The sequence below is a fragment of the Sebastes fasciatus genome, chromosome 19 (genome assembly GCF_043250625.1).
Source record: "Sebastes fasciatus isolate fSebFas1 chromosome 19, fSebFas1.pri, whole genome shotgun sequence".
NCBI lineage: Eukaryota > Metazoa > Chordata > Actinopteri > Perciformes > Sebastidae > Sebastes > Sebastes fasciatus.
The window spans coordinates 13,939,453-13,958,784 of NC_133813.1; the positions used below are offsets into that span (position 1 = coordinate 13,939,453).

The 19,332-nt window shown below is 40.5% G+C and overlaps 1 protein-coding gene across 3 annotated transcripts; it reads right to left on the bottom strand.

The window, feature by feature from the left end:
- Window positions 1-577: 577 nt before the first annotated feature.
- Window positions 578-19,214, bottom strand: ark2ca (arkadia (RNF111) C-terminal like ring finger ubiquitin ligase 2Ca). Of its 3 annotated transcripts, none has more exons than XM_074617671.1 (8): window positions 18,995-19,214; window positions 9,905-10,205; window positions 7,908-8,033; window positions 7,634-7,763; window positions 7,251-7,355; window positions 6,648-6,740; window positions 6,449-6,549; window positions 578-5,316 (listed from the first exon to the last, which is right to left on the bottom strand). In XM_074617671.1, the coding sequence occupies exons 1-8, from the start codon at window positions 19,053-19,055 to the stop codon at window positions 5,199-5,201; spliced, it is 1,035 nt and encodes a 344-aa protein (XP_074473772.1). In that variant the 5' UTR covers window positions 19,056-19,214; the 3' UTR covers window positions 578-5,198. The 3 variants fall into 3 exon arrangements, with proteins under 3 accessions (XP_074473772.1, XP_074473771.1, XP_074473773.1); XM_074617670.1 differs by having other exon boundaries at window positions 6,648-6,743; window positions 18,995-19,213; XM_074617672.1 differs by lacking the exon at window positions 18,995-19,214 and adding an exon at window positions 15,609-18,175 and having other exon boundaries at window positions 6,648-6,743.
- Window positions 19,215-19,332: the final 118 nt, after the last annotated feature.

The window sequence follows — 19,332 nt, forward strand, 5'->3', positions numbered from 1 at the left end:
GACAGCTGTTTTCAGCTCTGATAAACCCCCTTTACACTACCTGCACTGCACCAAATGGCTGACAGACACCGTTAGTGACTAGCTGGTGAAATACAAAAGTGGAGTATTTAGCAGCTAAAGAGATATTTCCCCTAAAAACAGACCAAAACTGAGCTATATGAAATTAGCATTCAACTCCAAATGAATGCTAATGATGCTCTGTGTCTGTTGGGTGTGTAAAAATGGAACTGTTAGCTAACACATTAGCCCTAACAAATTTATAAGGAGATAATATGTCAATGTGGGGAAAAAAATCAATAACTGCTGGTTTAAAGTCTAGTGGCAATACTTAAGTTACCAAATATATCAAGCAACATTTTACAAAAATGTGTATAAATTGATGCTCAGTACATTTCGATATTTCTACCTGATGTACAAGTGAAGAATAATGATTGCTGTATTTTTACTTTTTTCTTATTTTACCAAATAACAGCTTCTTAAGTGTCCAAATGTCAAATTAGAACCACATTTTATCATCCGGGGGAAAGTTATTGAGACCATGCATGTTATACCAGAATATAAGACATAAAACAACCACTTGTCCATTTTATCCAATTTATTACAAAAAGAGCACATACAAAAGGATAATATACAAGCCATGAAATAAAATTAAAATTAAAAAACAAAACAGTTTGGGTTTAGCAATGCAACTTTTGAAATCATTATCATTATTATTAGTAGTAATAATAAATAAAGTACAAAATTCCACCACATGTGAATCTAACATTTACCCATAATATGCTCATCCATTTCTTCATCAACACACTCATCACCATTAATGCGCTATTGCTTTAATATTAATGATAAATAGTTCTATTTTCAGATAAAATATCCTATATTGAAAAACATTGCGCAGTCACAGCTAAACAGCAGAGTTTCATACAAGGATGGCGGCAGCCCTTTCACTGGCACTTTTTGGGATATTTTCTCTTCAGTTTTTGTTTTTTCAGTGTCAAACAGCAACAAAATTATTTTTTTTTCTGATATATTCTTTGTATATATTTTCACCATATACTTTTAAACCATTGAGACTATATTGAAACCTGAGAAAACATGCATTTTTAGAAAAGGTTGTGCTTTTAAATCCGTGCTTTCCTTTTAGACTGTGAAAGGAAACAGGATAGATTCTGAGAGGAGAGATGGACGGTAAAATAAAAAAAAAGAAATGGGGAGTCAGCGATAAACAGAATCAAAGAAGGATTACTGAAGTATTTGTAAAGCCCACAGTGAAACATGCCTCTTTATAGTCAGAACTATTTCCACAAAATGTAACGCTCCAGTTTGAAAGACCAACAGCTAGTTTGGACTTCAATTTCGAGGATAATGGCTTTTGTAGACACCTGTCAAATGTTGTCTTAGCTCCTTCACGACTCACTCTTTTAATTAATTATGCAACCAATAAGGCATGGTGGCTTCATGGATTGATTGTTATTAATGGTTTCAGTAATATGGAAATATCTCCTAACACTTAAAGCGAGGCACTTGTTATGCTTAAGTCTACAAACTGAAGAGAAACACCACAGAGATGAAAATTAAAAGATCGATACAAAGAGTTAAAGCGAAGGAACATGCTTCACAGATGATCGTTATTAAGACCCATAGTGCATTGTGAGAAGCAGAGCATAAAAAAAAACAAAAGCCAGAGTCCTTAGTGGTAATATTAAATTATCTAAACTAAACTTTTTTTTTGCCAGTGAGAGGGTTCCCATATTCAAACAAGTGAGTGCAAAACAAAAACAAAAATCACTTCATTGCAGTTTGTCCACTACATCACAGCTTGGGGGATCAGAGAAATTGCATTGAATGGAATGTAACCAAGATCCACAGCACCACATGAGAGAGAGAGAGAGAGAGAGAGAGAGAGAGAGAGAGAGAAACCGATTAAGAGAGAGAAGCCCCTTTTCCACCACATGAAATTTCCCCTCAGAGCTAGAAACCTTTTGAGGAACTCATTGTGTTTCGACCACAGGGACCAGTGTCTAAATTAAGTCCCGGGACATTTACTTGGGACATTTTACCCCCCAAAAAAGAGAGAAGCCGACTAAGAGAGAGAGAAGCCCCTTTTCGACCGCAGGAACTTTCCCCCAGAACTAGGAACCTTTTGAGGAACTCTTTGCCATTCGACCGCAGGGACCAGGGTCTAAATTAAGTCCCTGATTGGTGGGTAGTACAGACTACAATGAGCTGAAGGAACCTTTTAGTTCCTTGAAAAGTAGTCCCGGGACTAAAATTACCAGGAACTTCTTGGTGGAAATGGGGATAGAGAGAGAGAGAGAGAGACTGAAAGACAGAGAGAGATGGAGAGAGAATCCCCTTTTCCACCACAGGAAATTTCCCCTGGAACTAGGAACCTTTTGAGGAACTCATTGTGTTTCGACCGCAGGGATCAGGGTCTAAATTAAGTCCCGGGACATTTTTTGGGGACATTTCCCCCCCAAAAAGGCCATGGTCGTGGGGTAGTATAGATAACAATGGGCTGAAGGAACCTTTTTGTTCCTGGAAAAGTAGTCTCTGGACTAAAATTACCAAGAACTTCTTGGTGGAAATAAGGCTTGAGAGAGAAGCCCCTTTTCGACCGCAATAATTTCCCCCCGGAACTAGGAACCTTTTTAGGAACTCATTGCGTTTTGACCGCAGGGACCAGGGTCTAAATTCAGTCCCAGGACATTTTGCAGGGACATTTTACCCCCCAAAAAGGCCGTGGTCGGGGGGTAGTACAGACAAAATGGGCTAAAGGAACCTTTTAGTAATTTGAAGAGTAGTCCCGGGACTAAAATTACCAGGTGGAAATGAGGCTAAAGAGAGAGAGAAAGACTAAGAGAGAGAAAGACTAAGAGAGAGAGAGAGAGACGGAGAGCGGGCTCAGTAGCTCAGCCTTGGACAGTAAACTTTGCACAGCCAGCTTGTGGAGATCAAACAGCAGGGCTCTTTTTTTTTCTTTAACTTTAGTGTTCCAAAAAGTACAACTGCATGCAAAGCATTCCCATTTAAAACAATGCAAAAATGAGGTAATAGTTTTTTTCATAGCATTTTTGTGTTATTTCTAAATAAATAAATTATGATTCAATTGCCCTCACCCCCCAAAAAAACTATATAAAATTAAATACATACCCACAATATCTACAGTTAGTAATAAATTATGATTGTTAAATACTTAAGGCATCTCAACTGACAACACCCTGTGTAAACTATGAAAACTTCATCACAGATGACTCCACTACAGGAGGAGGCAGTGTCGACACTGGCAGTGCACAAGACAAGTGAGAAAGTAATCTGAGTTAATTGATCCTTAACCCACGAGGCTAAAAAGAGTCTCTGGGCTTATCCTTTATTATCACAGTGCATAGGACAGTGAGGGTCCTAAAGGCATCCTGTAGAACTGAAGACGACACAAAGGGAAAAGAAAAGAAGTGAAAACTGGTCAGGCCGAGTCTTAACAGCCTGATTATTTTCCTGCTGTTGTGTCTGTGTGCACTGCGAGAGGGAGGCTGCCTCCGTCTCACCACGTTCTACATGTTCTAGCAATACAGCATAGCAACCAGCATAGCAACCACGAGGGGAGGTCTGTCACACAAATACACAAGATCAATACGCAAGCTCCTCTCTCTGCTGAAACACTGCATGAATCTATACCTAAATATAAACCAACGCAAATGCAATACCAAGGATAAAACCTTTTTGTTGCTATAACTATTGTCACATGTGCTTGTTCTTTAGGCAATAAGGTAAACATCAAACAGAGGAATCCCATCGTTGCCACCAAAGGGGACAGGATGAACACGCGCTACAAAGTCAGGGGAGCAGCCACTGACACCGCTTTTTTTTTTGTTGTTTGTTAGTGCTGAGAAGATAGTCACAGCTCAGATCAACTAAGTCATGCAAAGCCATCTCTGTACCTTTTTAAATTGAAGAAACGCTACCAAAGCTAACAGCCCAAGTCAACAATGAAACATGCATTTTTAGTACACACTGTTCTGCCACTGGCCCTGCGCCAGATGAAGATACAGGTACAAGGGCAGCTAGAAGTCTTCCTCCCACCTCACTCGTTCTGCAGTTTCCTTTTTTTTCATCCCTGTTTTTTTTTTTTGGCTTTGTGTTGTATAAGCACTCCAGTGGCCATGCTGTTAACCTACAGTGAGTTAACATCTAGGTGATGCCTCAAACCCCTTGAAACACACACGCACTCTTCTTAACATCCACACATTTGTTAGACACATTCTTTAAGTCAGACGCACAGCAGGGCAGAGCACACACACACACACACACACACACACACACATGAACCTGCGCGTCAGGTTCAAGCTACACTGTGACAAAAATGCATTTTGGTAAAAAAAGAAAAACACTTTCTACCTATTTTTTAAAATACACAACGACTCGATCACTGGGCTCCCACGGGCGGTGAAAGAGACCTACTCACACGACACCATCTCACATGACACCAACCCAAGGTAAATGTACAACTGTATTGCAAAATGTCAAAGCTGCATGATAGAATTAAAACACTCCTGGTGCTTGTCCCCGCCTAAGAAGGCGACACCAGATATCACTTGTTGGTTACTGCTACTCTACTACGACCACAAATGATCTTTAGGTAAACATGGCATCAGAGCATTTGTTAAGCTTTCTCGAAGTGGCAGAATATTCATTTTTGATTGAAGTGTGTTTGAAAAGAGAGAAATATATATATATTTTTTATATATAGAAAGATAGAGAGAGAGAAAAAGAGAGAAAGTAGCCAGCTCAGTGTGGGGTTATGTGTTCTCCACTCTTCAGGACATTAAGTCATGGCTTTGAGGACATGCTACACAGCCCGGGGCTACCTACAGCACAACACCACAACAGCAACAACACCCCACTTACGACCAGCAAGCTACAAGTAAACCCTGTGTACATGAGTATGTGTGTGTGTCTGCGTGTCTTTTGCCTCCAGAAGGGATGTGCTTCTATATAAAGAGAGTCCTTTGCGGCCTCTCGTGCAGTTAGTTTTCCTGGCTTGGCTCAGTAAAGCGGGAGTCAGAAGGGTGGTGATGTCACATGAAGTCTGGAGACATTTGGCAAAGCACCCAACAGGAGGGAAGGGGGATGGGGGAGTGGGGGTGGAAGAAAGCAGGAACCACACAAGGGTGATTGACAAGGAGTGGGGGGTTGAAATCTCATCAGCTGTCAGGGTTCAGCTGTGTTTCGATGTCAACTCGACAGATCGGACACTTCCTGCTGGTGGCCAGCCATTGGTCCACGCAGCCCTGGTGGAAGAGGTGCATGCAGGGCAATCTCCTGGAGGACAGAGAGAGACACGGGGTCAGTTTTGATTCACAAAGCAATACGGTTATGTGCTTGCAAAGTACGTCTGGAAGCAGCAGGGAGTTAATTTTGTTCATTCAGGCATTCAGAGACGACTTCTGTCGAGTCATCAATCCTGTCTGCCTCTCAGACAGCTGCTGTAAACGGACCCTCTTTACTCATTTTGTTATCCCCTGGATTTCACACCCCAACTTAGTTTGAAATGCATGTGTAGGTGCACGTGCGCATGTCAATTGCTTAAAGGAATAGTTCAACATTTTGGAAAATATATGAGAAGACCGATAGCACTCCTTAAATATGAAGCAATAGAGTCTGCACCGGGTTTGCTTAGCTTAGCACAAGGGTGGAAACAGTTAGCCGGGTCCTGTCAGTAACAGTAACAAAATCCGCCTACTGATTATCTTATCTATTGTTGTGACAACTGCTACAAGCTGAGTCAGGCAGATTAAAGCTGGACGTGGTGTAATATGGAGTGACCCTTTATGTCTACTGTGAGCCAGAGGGAGGATTTGGATATTAGTTTAATGGTTTGTGATAATATATTTAGCATTTGCTGACAAATTGATTTAACAGCAGAGGGTTCGCTGAGTTGAGAAGTCTGTAACTTGTTATTTTAAATATTAGGACTGTCCCGAATACCAATTTTTTGGGCTTCGAGGCGTGATGAAGCGCAGCAGGATGACATGTTCTGTCTCCATCTACTATTGTGCACACACCTCTACACACAACAACAGCAACATCCATTCGAGAATAACTAATAAATAATTAGTGTTGAATAAGTCTAATGAATAATGTTGTGGGATTATTCCTTATTTCATGGGCTATTTTTTTTTTTTTTCAATTACCATGGCAACAGATCAGCCCTATACAAAATTCATCTATATATTTAAAGGAGTATAAATGTATGTTTGCTTTCTAACGGAGCATAGATGAGAAGATCGATACCACTCTCTTTGTTTGGAGTGGTATCAATCTTCTCATCTAACTCTCAACCATCAAGCATATTTTCCAAAATGCCAAACTTTTATTTTCAAGCTTTTTTAAAATGTCCTTTAAACAAAAGTGATGTTTTTGTGTAAAAAAGTAGATTGGAATCATTCCTGACCTGACGTCCTCTTTGTCCTCCAGCATGGACAAGCAGATGGTACATTTCTCATCCACATCCGTTTCCTCCTCCTCCCCAATCTTCAGATGCAGGGGCTTCCTCTGTTAGCAGGATCAGATTACAAACAGACAAATGGTAGGGGTCAGAAAGGGTCAATAGTGTCAATAGTGTGTTATTAACATCCAGTTATCTGCCTCACCTTCTTGTATTTGTGTGGAAAGGTGAATCTCTCTATGGTTGTCTGGACAGCTCCTCTATTGACACTCCCCAGCCGGTCCTCCAGCTGCAACAGCTCCTGAGGGAAAGTGCGTATACAGTTGAGTATAAAGAAGAAGAATATATAATAGTAATACAAATATAATAAGAGAACAGCTACATCATGAAACTCAAGATGAGATTGTTTTGGAAAACTGATGATTTCAAGGTCAAGAATGAACTCAAATGTTAAGCCAATATGGACAAGAAGTCCTTAAAGCAGCAGTAGGTAGAATTGGAGCACTTGAATTACAATACGCTGAAAGGTTGTTATGGCATTTTTGCCCAATGACGCCAAAAACGTTCTGCCTACTGCTGCTTTAAAGTGCACGTTTTTGCAACATCTACAATTCCATGACAACTGAGCAAACTCCATCTGCTGAAGAAGATCATGTGATATGATCAAAAGCACCAGAACAGCTACTAAATGGAGCTTGAGGTGAGATTGTTTTTGCGACTAGAATAGAGTAGTAGACAAGAGAGTCCTGGCTTTGATAGACGGACGGGTGGAAGTGCATGTAAAATGTATTTATAGAGACAGGTTTACCTCGTAGCTTTCTCGCACGGCGGTGGCGTGCCTCGAAGGATTCAGACTTTGCAGCGCCAACAGGTGCAGCTGGGGGTACGGGTAGTTTCTGATTTCATGCACAACCTAACAGAAGAGAACTCTTCATCATATTGCAGCAATATAATAGAATTCAAACAGTTTTTTCTCCGTTGTTTTGATGCATTGTTGGAAATAAAAGAACAAGGTTTTTGGAGAATACTGAAGGTGACACAAACAACAAAACTGTTTCTATTTCCAGTTGGTTGAAGGGCATCAAATCAATAGAGAAAAAAACCTTCACATATAGAGCAAGATATCTTTGGAACACAAATAATGATGTTAATAAAATTCAGATTAAAAAAACAGCAGGGCGACCAGCATACCACTTGTGCAGAGGATGTGTTCCTGGGGAAGTGGTGCATTCGAGGCGAGGCCAGGTAATGCTGATAGTGCTGCGGAAGCTGCTGGAGCTGGTACTGGTGGTGGGGGAGGCCCGCATCAACACTGAGATCCCTGCAGGCACACAGACAGGCGACTAAATCAACATCATCACCCATGCCAGGCAATGTGACAGACGGACAGATGGGCTCAGAGATGAAAGGGCGGGATCGTTTCTCGACTCTACAGGACCCTCGTTAATCTCCCACGGTGACTCACCAGTCGGTGCCTTCGGCCAGGTACCGCTGCTGCTGTGTCATTGGCTGGGGGACGTGGAGGGGAGGGGAGAACTCGTAGCCTGCGCGCAGTCGGTGAGGGTTCAGGGGAATACGCTCCTGGGTTCTTCTGCAATGAGATATAAAGATATATAAAGATACACCCCATGCGACTGTTATCAGGCCATTAAATTGGTGTTATCAGTCACTTTAAGCACCATAGCTGTGGGTCATTAGGGGCCTACTACGCCTACTACATTGTGAAAGTAAAAGTTAAACTTAAAAGCAACACATTGTAACATGAATGAAAACTGAATGAAACATTACATTTTGAACAAAAACAAAAAGGCTTCTTTAGGTTTAGGCAACAAAACTACAAATTCTTTAGGTTTAGGCAAAAAAACAAAAAGATTTAGGCAATAAAACTACAACTTCTTTAGGTTTAGGTAACAAAACTTCAACTTCTTTAGGTTAAAGCAATAAAACTACAACTTCTTTAGGTTTAGGCAAAAAAACAAAAACATTTAGGCAATAAAGCTACAACTTCTTTAGGTTTAGGTAACAAAACTTCAACTTCTTTAGGTTAAAGCAATAAAACTACAACTTCTTTAGGTTTAGGCAAAAAAACAAAAACATTTAGGCAATAAAGCTACAACTTCTTTGGGTTTAGGTAATAAAACTACAACTTCTTTAGGTTAAAGCAATAAAACTACAACTTTCTTAGGTTTAGGCAACAAAACTACAAATTCTTTAGGTTTAGGCAAAAAAACAAAAAGATTTAGGCAATAAAACTACAACTTCTTTAGGTTTAGGTAACAAAACTATAACTTCTTTAGGTTTAGGCAAAAAAACAAAAAGATTTAGGCAATAAAACTACAACTTCTTTAGGTTTAGGTAACAAAACTTCAACTTCTTTAGGTTAAAGCAATAAAACTACAACTTCTTTAGGTTTAGGCAAAAAAACAAAAACATTTAGGCAATAAAGCTACAACTTCTTTAGGTTTAGGTAACAAAACTTCAACTTCTTTAGGTTAAAGCAATAAAACTACAACTTCTTTAGGTTTAGGCAAAAAAACAAAAACATTTAGGCAATAAAGCTACAACTTCTTTGGGTTTAGGTAACAAAACTACAACTTCTTTAGGTTAAAGCAATAAAACTACAACTTTCTTAGGTTTAGGCAACAAAACTACAAATTCTTTAGGTTTAGGCAAAAAAACAAAAAGATTTAGGCAATAAAACTACAACTTCTTTAGGTTTAGGTAACAAAACTATAACTTCTTTAGGTTTAGGCAAAAAAACAAAAAGATTTAGGCAATAAAACTACAACTTCTTTAGGTTTAGGTAACAAAACTTCAACTTCTTTAGGTTAAAGCAATAAAACTACAACTTCTTTAGGTTTAGGCAAAAAAACAAGAACATTTAGGCAATAAAGCTACAACTTCTTTGGGTTTAGGTAACAAAACTACAACTTCTTTAGGTTAAAGCAATAAAACTACAACTTTCTTAGGTTTAGGCAACAAAACTACATCTTCTTTAGGTTTAGGCAAAAAGACAAAAAGATTTAGGCAACAAAACTACAACTTCTTTAGGTTTAGGCAAAAAAACAACAACACTTAGTTGAGTTTAGGGAAAAACATTGTGTTTAAATACTGTATCTTACGAACGCAAAAAAAACTACGCATTGTTGGTTTCACATGGGGTGTGAACTCCGGTCTTCTGGGTGGAAACTCTGTGGTTTGTGGCTTCTGCTTCTGCTCCTGTCATAATTATTACGGTCGCTAGAGGTCGCTGTTGTGTTCTTTTATACCTATTTTTGGTGATAGATGATAAAACCTATTAGTGGGTGTAGTAGGCCCCTATTGACCCACATCTATGGGGCTTATAGCGACTGATAATGCCTATTAAATAGCCTAACAAGATTCTAATCGGCTGAAAGATAAAAGGCTGATAAAAATGTCTGACTTCTGTTCACGTGTATCTGTATTTGCATGTGATTGTACCTGGAGTGCGGGAGAATCCTGCGGTGCTGCGCTTCAAGAAGCTGCTGCTGGATGAGGTATTGCTGGTGTAAGGCCTGAGGTAGGAATGGAGGCCCCGGCACATCCTGGAACTGAGGGGGTGCAGGCAGGGCAGTGAGGGGCGGGTGGTGTGCCGGGGTCAGGTGGGTGGCCAGGCCGGTCTGAGGCGGCTGGCTGGCGTGTCCTAGAGGGAACTCTGCTGAGATGGGCGCCTGGGGAGCGCCCAGGTGAAAGTGTCGGCAGGAGGTAGCATGGCTGTGTTGATGCCTGGTGAAGTGTGCTCCTACGGGAAATAAATGCATGTGATCAGATTTGAGCCGGATAAGCCGGGGGTCACTTTAGACGAGACACCACAGAGAGACCCAGACAGTGAAGAGTACATATTGACACACAAAAATAAGCACATTCTGGCTTTCTCACACACACACACACCCACACACAAACATTTAACAACCAATCACACGGAGATAACATAAAAATAGGAGGGATGTGACACAGGAAGAGACAAGACAAGAGAGACAAAACAGCAGATGGAGGACGCAGACATTGAGACCCCTGTGGAGCGCCATCTAAACCCACACAGATTGCACCTAGTGGCCTGCCTCTCCACTTGCCATAGAGCAGCCAGCAGGAAGGATGGATCTTCACTAACAGCCTGGTGTGATTCCAAGAAGATCTACAGCACCGAGGGTTGTCTGCGGTCCACTGCTAGTCAATTTAACAGATTCAGCCTCTGTTTTATGTCTGACGTTTTGAAGGAACATATATTTAAACTGTAGATTTCTCATTTGTTAAACCCCTTCCACAGCAACTGAAAAGATTATCCGCCTCCATTTCTACCCTCCCCCCACCCATCCTATCAGAGGCGGAGGAGACGAGATGAGATTGTGTGGTAGTCCCACTGAATCACCCTCGCTATCAAGTTGCACAAAACAATCAATACAAATTACTCCCGAGCTCAGAGAGAGGAGGGCTGGAAGGAGGGCGAGGTGGGGGACAAACAGTTACCCATTACAGCTTTCTAGCTCTCTGGAACAGGAAGCAGACAGAAAGGTCTGGTCTGGAGGACGGTCTGTGCACTGTGTATAATGAAGTAGCGGAGTATCGTGCGTTTGCATGATTGGAAGAAATAATTGTGTCGTCTACTGTTGTGTCATCTAGCTGAGTGGGGCAGATTAAAGCTGGACTTGTTAAACAGTAATATGGAGGGACAATGTATGTCTAATATGAAGAGGGGAGATGATTTGGCTATTAGTAAATGCTTTGGGATATACAGTATTTGGCGATGGCTGACAAATCTAATTAACAGTAGATGGGCCACTGAGCCGAGATCTAATTAACACATTTTCAAGACTAACATTTTTTTTTTTTATGTGAACACAATATCCCTTCAATACATATATTTTTATTTGATTTGTTTAAAGGAATAATACAACAATTTGGGAATATGCTTATGTCCTTTCTCTCTCTCTGAGAGGTAAAATAGAAGATCAATACTGTTCTGTTCTGCCCAAAGTCAGCCCGGCATAAGGTTCAAATTCGGCTGCCAGATGTTTCTACTGAAAAAAATTATGATATGTTTTATTTTTTTGTGAGGTAAAAATGCTATTTAAATATATCGCATCTCTATTATTATTATTTTTCATAATCTGAATGACATGCATGAAGTCAGTTTGGCACGAGTGAGGTAAGAAAAAAACGGAGAGGCAGAGACAAAAGGCATTTCAATTAAAGGGAACTTGGGATCCTAGTACTAGTTTGCATCTTAACAACACAATAAAATACAATAAATGTTTGCTTTTGGCCTGTGACCCACCGTTAAGTTTCAGTTTTGGTCCTCCGAAGGGAAAAAGCTTGGACACCCCTGGCTTAGTTTAGCATAAAGACTGGAAACTGGAAATGCATGGCTCTGTCACTAATAAACATGTTGTATTTTGCTTGTTTAATTGGTGGTTATTACTGGTCCCATCCAAGACATATCACTTCGGTTTTTGTATATATTAAAAACACAAGATGTAACATGTTAATTAGTGAGCTTTCATTACTTTTGGACAGAGCCAGGCTAGCTGTTTCCTTGTCTAATCTAAACTAAACTAAGATTTAGCCTTATATCTAACAGACAAGAATGTGCAAATAAGCATATTCCCCCAAAATGTCAAACAATTCATTTTAATTATTGTTAATATGACATATTTGCATGGCTGTTGTTTTGCTCTGCTGCATATAGCCTCAGGACATAAGCAAGCCGGTGAACCCTGAGAGGAGCCATGAGCAATCTGAAAACAACATTTGGCTGAGGAAGTAGAGCAGAAATGGCAGACTGCTGGTTTGGTTTGGATTGGTAAAGGGGCTGAACATCATCACTTTTGTATGAAGCCTGTGACCCGGTAAGAACTGGACTCAAAGAAGTGAAGCTTCAAGTAAATATCAAATTATTTGTCTTCTGGGCCTCTTTCACCAGCACGAAACCGCTGACATTAATATTTGACATATTGCAGTGCCGCTGCCAGCCGACAGCCCAGATGTTGTTATTGTTACATCTGTGCTTTCGACTTTGACTTGCAGATATAAAAAAATGCCTGATTGGTGCAGAACAGACCCCCACCCATCTACACACACGTATGCAACACACACACACACACACACACTCGTCCACTCCCATCCACCTCTCCTCACCCCTGAGCTGCTGCACAGGCAGCCCCTCCCCCACGGTGTGGCTGCTGCGGCATGGTGTCCCTGCCTGAGTGACAGCCCGTAAGCCCTGCCCAGCCGCGACTGCAGCAGTCTGACATCAAACCTGTCTCTCTCTCTCTCTCCCTCCCCCCCACCTCCTGCTTCCCATCACTGCAGCTTTACAATCGCACCTCCCCTCTAACATAATCCTTAGTCTTCTGCCTGGTGCGGTGGTCTTCCATCATGTGACGCCTCATTGTGAGTCTCGTGTATGCAGTGTTTCATTGAAACCACAACCAGCTGATAATCACTGATTGGCACACTCCCAATCAGAGTGAAGGACTAATGAGTGAAATCAGCTTTTATGTTGCACAGCTGGACTGTAAAAATCTGCACACAAATGGCTCTTACATGCTTGCACAGCACTCACTGACCTTGATGCCCAAACATCATACGTCATATAAGGACAAAGGTAGGTGCAGGGGTGGAAGACAAAGCATCTGATATTAATGTTGCAGCTATACTGTGACATAACTTATGCATTACAGCTGTTGAGTTATTTAAAGGTCTGTTGCTGTAGTCGGAGGAGAAAGTTGCCGAGCACACATGGTGGGTGTCTGAGACAAGACACACCTTGTGTCAGCACATAAATAACTCTGACTATTTCAGACACTGTGAACAGATGTAAGGCTCAAGTGGCTGGAACGTGACAGTAAGAAGTGCCAGGCTTTAAAACTCTTTAAATTGCTGAGTTAATGACACCAGAGCCTGTGCTGCCCTTATAAAGTTTCCACAGAAGCAAATGGCAACTCTTAAACCGAGAGAGCCTGTTAAAAAGAATTTAAGGAAAAATTAGAATTTAAAAACAAATTATTTTGTAGGTCTAATATAAACATTCAGAACTTTTGTGATTTAATGATATTACTGACTTCCTGCAATAAATAATCAAAAGCCATCTTTGCACTTGTGCTGTTACCACAAGCTGGATCATTGTAGGAATTCATTTTTAAACCTGAGTAGCAACGTGCTTCTGTCTGTGATTTTATTTGTATAACTGTGTCAAGGTCTGCTACTATAAATAATAAAAGGAGTGGATGAGCGAGGATACAGAAAAAAGATATAACACTTCACAGATAAATAGTTGCCATTTGGAGATTGAACCAAATTGATTTCTCATTAAATAATCAATTGATTGTAGGACATTCTCAAAGATAGATCCATACCACTCTCATATCTGTCCTTTGGTTAATCCATAAAGAGATTACGGTTGGTTATGCGCCAGACTATTTCTTGGCAACTATTGCACAGCCAAGAAATAGTCTGGCACATATCCACCCAACATACAGCTGCAAATTGACATTTTTACACTTTTGCACAAATGAGACAAACAGGATATAACGCGTTAATTAGTGAGCTTTATAGGTGCTGGTGGGTCAGGTGGTCTTTGTTACCTTTTAGACAGAACCTGTCTAGATGTTTCTCCCCGTTTTCAGTCTCTGTGCTAAGCTAAGCTAATCGGCTGCTGGCCCGAGCTCAGGGCTCCAGAGTGCGACTAAATATTTTCGTTGGCATCTAACAGGTCATTTAACACATTTAACAGGTCTGTCTGGGTGTGTGTGTGTGTCAAACTGTGACCTGTACTCTCAACCAAATCACAACCATAAAACCAAAAGAGAACCATTGATTGTTTTTGCGCCGTCCCTGAACGGCCCAGCGCAGAACCGACATGTTCGGTAGAAGTAACCGCTCCACCGACTGTCTCCCCGGTAAAAGGTCTAATCCTGAATATGGCGCCGAATTCATTTCTCTCGTGCGGCAAAATATAGCTTTACAAGTGTGTAATGGTTTACTTTTGTTTTTGCCATGGTATCGTATTGGTAGAGAATTGTGGAATTTCACTTGTATTGGTATCAACTACTAAATTTCTGGTATCTTGACATCCCTCGTGTTGGCCTATGGGAACTGACAAAACACTTGTTTTTTATTTTGCGCGGTAACATTGTTTAGGTGCACCTAAATGAAAAAAGCACACCAGTGCAACCAATGTAAGTAAAAGTAAAAGTTCATCTGGAGCTTCATGTTTAGTTTAAATCATCTAAATCTCTGCCAGAAAGCGTATACGAGGGTTTCACAAAAATGTTGAACTATTCCTTTAATAACACACAGGACAGACCTGTGCAACCCTACAGAAAAATGTAACCCAGTGTTTAATGTAGGGATGCACTGATACCAATAGCGACATCTGGGGTTTGGGGTATCGGCCGATACCGAGTACCGATCCGATACCAGTGTTTAATTAATAAGCTGTGTGCCTCACTGTGTGGAGGTGACTGGGATCATTATTTGTGTGTAAAACAACAGGCTTTCCTAACTTTGTAAAAACAAAATGTAACAAAAAAATACATTACAATACATAAAGCTACTGAAATTGTTATTTAGCTATTATTAAAAAAATAAATCGTACACCAGCAACTTAAAAAATGTAACGTAAAAAAATCTTCAAAATTAACAGGAATTACAATTCAAGTGTAAACCTTTTTAAAGCAGCAAAAAATTGGTCAAAACTTAAACAGAAATTAAAATTCAAGTATATAATGTATGTAGAATATAAACAGTGAATTGAATAGATCGGCCCCATTGTCACCAATACCTGATCCAGCTATTTGAGTCAGTACCGGCTCGATATCCGATCCGGTATCGGTGCATCCCTAGTTTGATGTATTTGTAATGAGAGGTCTTTTTGTATTAAGAAACCAAGCAGTCAATACCTCGAGGGAGAGTTGGGCGATATCACGATATATACCATGAGACGATTCATTTGTCATTTATATACCGTGGTGTGCAACAGTTTAATATCTTTGGGTGTATTAGACCATTTTAGGCAATGCTGCAAATCAATATTGGATTTTTTTTGGGGGATTTTTGCTGGATTAGCCAAAAAAAATACACTGTAGTTTTGATTTTTGACAGACTGTCATCATATATTGACATCAAAATACAAAATGATATATACCTAGACAGAGGATTTGATCCATATCGACCCAAAGTTGTTCCAATGTTATCTCATCACCAATGAGCACCAATGAGTGGATGTGAGGGAGGCTGTGCTTTTGTTTTAGAAACAACAGTGTATGGATTAGGAGGAAATGACAGCGTGTAACATTAAAATATCAATGCCGGTGTGTTTCAGCAAAAACATGCTTTTTTTTTTTTTAGAAATTTAGTTGCCCCTACTACAAAGTAAGCAGAGCAGCGACTTGAGAAGAAACTCTGTCAAAGACAGCTGAGAAATGAGAGCACATAGAGAAGAGTGAGGGGGACCGTCTCAGTGACAGCACAGTGTGGAGGGAGGAGGGGAGGAGGAACACATGGAAATCAGCAAAAAGCACACTGAAGGTTAGAAAGAAAACTACAGTCTTTATTGGAAAATATTAGTATGTGTGGCACTGTGTGATAATAGTAATAATAAGAGTAATAAACCCTACATAACCATAATAATACCATGCAAATAAAGACCAAAGGCAAGGCCCGACCATGCTCTCTGTAGGGTTAACAGAACAGAAGCAGCATCCAATGAGTAGATGTGTATGCTTACAGCACATTTCAGTATAGCAGGGACATCTCTACACAAAGTTTACATTGGAATCTGCTGTTCAATGTGGAAAAACAAAAAGTATAAAATGACCATGCATTAGGATCTAATACAAGAACATAAGGTAGAGAAAACCACAACCAAAGAATAAAAAGACATTTTCATTCTAAAAGGAGATCTACAGCAGTGCAGGATATACACATCCCTGTAAAATGGATAGCATTCTGGAGGGGGGGGAGAGGGCTGTGATTGATAGTGGGGGGGTTTTCAAATGGCGAGATGAGTTAGACCGGAGTCTCGTCAATTTATTGTGACCGACTAAATCAATTCAGCTAGCGGGAACAAAAGGCTTTCACACATGGATGGGATTATGCCGTTTGGATGCCACTATAACAGCTGCAGCGGACCATTAAAGGTGGAAATAACATCACACAAATTGCTGTGATTTTACAGGTATTGGCCAATTGGTGAATGATAGGATAGCGGGGTCAAATTATTTAGAAAAAGATGATCATACAAAAGCTGTGAGTGCTGCAGGGATGACGTGTTTTTGTAGGCCCAACCAGGAAGTTAGCATCGCCCTGGTTCCCTCGACAAAAAGCCAATGGGATCTTCCCATTGGGTTATTGTAGAAAATAAGCTCCGTGGCAAACAAACGTTTATGATACTTACACGTTTTGTTCTGTTAAATAATCTCCACAAATGGAACACCACTTTTAAAGGCGCACTAGTGTAATTTAGCCACTTGTTAGCAACCACTAATATGTAAAAGCTTCAAAATTCGCAAGTAGTGACGCACTGATACCGATACTGGACTGGAGTCAAATAGCTGGATCGGGTATCGGAGACGATGAAGCCGATCTATTCAATTCAGTTCTATGTTTATATACTAAATACTGGAATTTTAATTCCTGTATTTGTTTTCTGAGCAATTTGTTGCTACTCTCGTCGCCCTGAAGGGGATTCTTTCACGACAATGATCGGCTCGCTTATCCCGCTTATTACACGGCTACTTACTTAAGAAATCAATATTTTGACACAAAAACAGTCCGACAGAGTCCGAACTGCGCCCATAGCAACGGTCTGCTATACATAGCAACGGTCTGTTATAGAGAAATTACAGACCGCAGAACGCCGTGATTGACCAATCAGAATTGAGTATTCAACACAGCCGTGTAATATATTAATTTATATATGTATTTGTCACATGTTGTTTTACAAAGTTAGGAAGGTAATGTTTAAGTCAAGCCCGATGTTTCCTTACAAATAAAAGAATGATCCCAGTCACTTCCACACAGTGAGTCATAAAACACTTAAACACTGGTATCGGATCGGTAATCGGTATCGGGACTGAAAAAGTCGGATCGGTGCATCCCTTTTAGCAAGTGGGATATTTTAAAAAACGTTAAAATCTCTTCAGCTCGTGTTATTCCAGACGTTTAACTAAAAAAACATTGACTTCCGGACGAGTGAACCGGAAGTGCTAAAATGCTAACTCCTTCCCGGGTTGTTTCGGACTCATTCTTGCAGCACTCACTCTATGCACATTCGCAAAATAGGGGGGATGGAGACAAAAATGTAGTTTGATCAAGCCTGGGCTGTAATCGTAATCGAAAGGGGGCGGGGGGAGGATCAAAATGTATCCACTTTACAGAAATTTACAGCAGAATGTAGTCTATCCACACTGAATGGGAGAATCACAATGACAGTTTTGTAGTAAGGTCTAAATGCTACAATGGGTTATTCACTGAAGAAGCAACATGACAGTTTTTTAAAAAAAATAAAAGACTTTTTCTACAGAAAGGTGTTATTCTTTAGTCTGTTACACAGAAGGATACGGTAGGTATGAGTGGGAACTCAGGTTTTTTTTTAATGCCAATGTCGTCTTCAGATGGAAAGAGGAAATGAGGAAGAAGGGGGGTTCACAATACAGCTAGATGCAGAGAACAGGCAGAGGCTACGGCAGACAGCAGCAGATGATCAGTTAGCTACACAATGGAGGGGGACAAAGGTCTGAGAAATGCGGAATGTAGAGCCAGCCTCGATACTATGGAACAGGAAAAAAGAAACACAAATAAAAGCACAATGAAATCATTGGTGCTACTTTGCATATGTAGGCTTAACAATCAAGTTATTACCACTACTATTATTATTATTATTGCATAATCAACACAGCATAGCCTTGCTGAAAATGGAGGATGATTATCCCAAATTATCAGCGTGTGATTATATTCATATTTTTTGCTTATGTTTAGGCAAATTTTGTAGGTTTCATTTTTTTGATTTGGTTTAAGGCACCATTTTATACCATTATTGTGAGCTATACGGCCATTACACTATCTGTAATGTGAGATCACTTATATTGTAATTTAGGGGTAAAAATGAGAGCAGGGAAAATCAACAAGACTCCATGCCATGTTGCACACAAAGGGGACAAACATCCCTTGTCATGTTATCAGATTCATGCTTAATGACAACAAAAGCTTGTGGATATTATTAGCTGGAGCTTGAGCTAGTGATGAAGCTACTGGTTTTTGTTCAGCTTTAGCTTTAGCTAACGCACAGTGAGAGATATATAAACCAGACGACGCTATAGCACAGCTGAGGATAAAAAGAAAAAAGAGGTTTGACAGCTGCTGGTCATTTCGGTTAAAGGGGGCCTTTAACATCCTAATTTTTTTTTTTGCTAGCAAGGTTGTCAGCTCTTGTTTACATCATTTTAAAAGGATTTTTTTTTTTAAAAAAAAGAAAAGAAGAAATGTTGTTAGGGTTATTAGGATTAAAAGAATATCGAGATGAGTCCATACCTCTGTTTCTAACTGAGCCGAAGACGGGGAGAACCAGATATCCAACATGTACTAACACCATCCTGGGTCCTTTCTTTCTTTGTTGTGTGTGTGGACGCAGCCAGTGAGACAGATGGTTCCATGGAAATGGTCCCACCTCCAGTCAGTCCCCCCTCCAGTCCCCACACAGCACATTCAAACAGACAGGCTGCACTGCGAGCAACACACGGAGCCGGGCAGCCAATCACAGGACGCCCTCCGACTAGGATTCTACGGCTCCACCAATGGGAGGAGCGCCTGGGCGGAGAGGGGGCGGGGTTTGTGGATAAGCCCCGCCCCCTCCATGACTGAATCCTCAA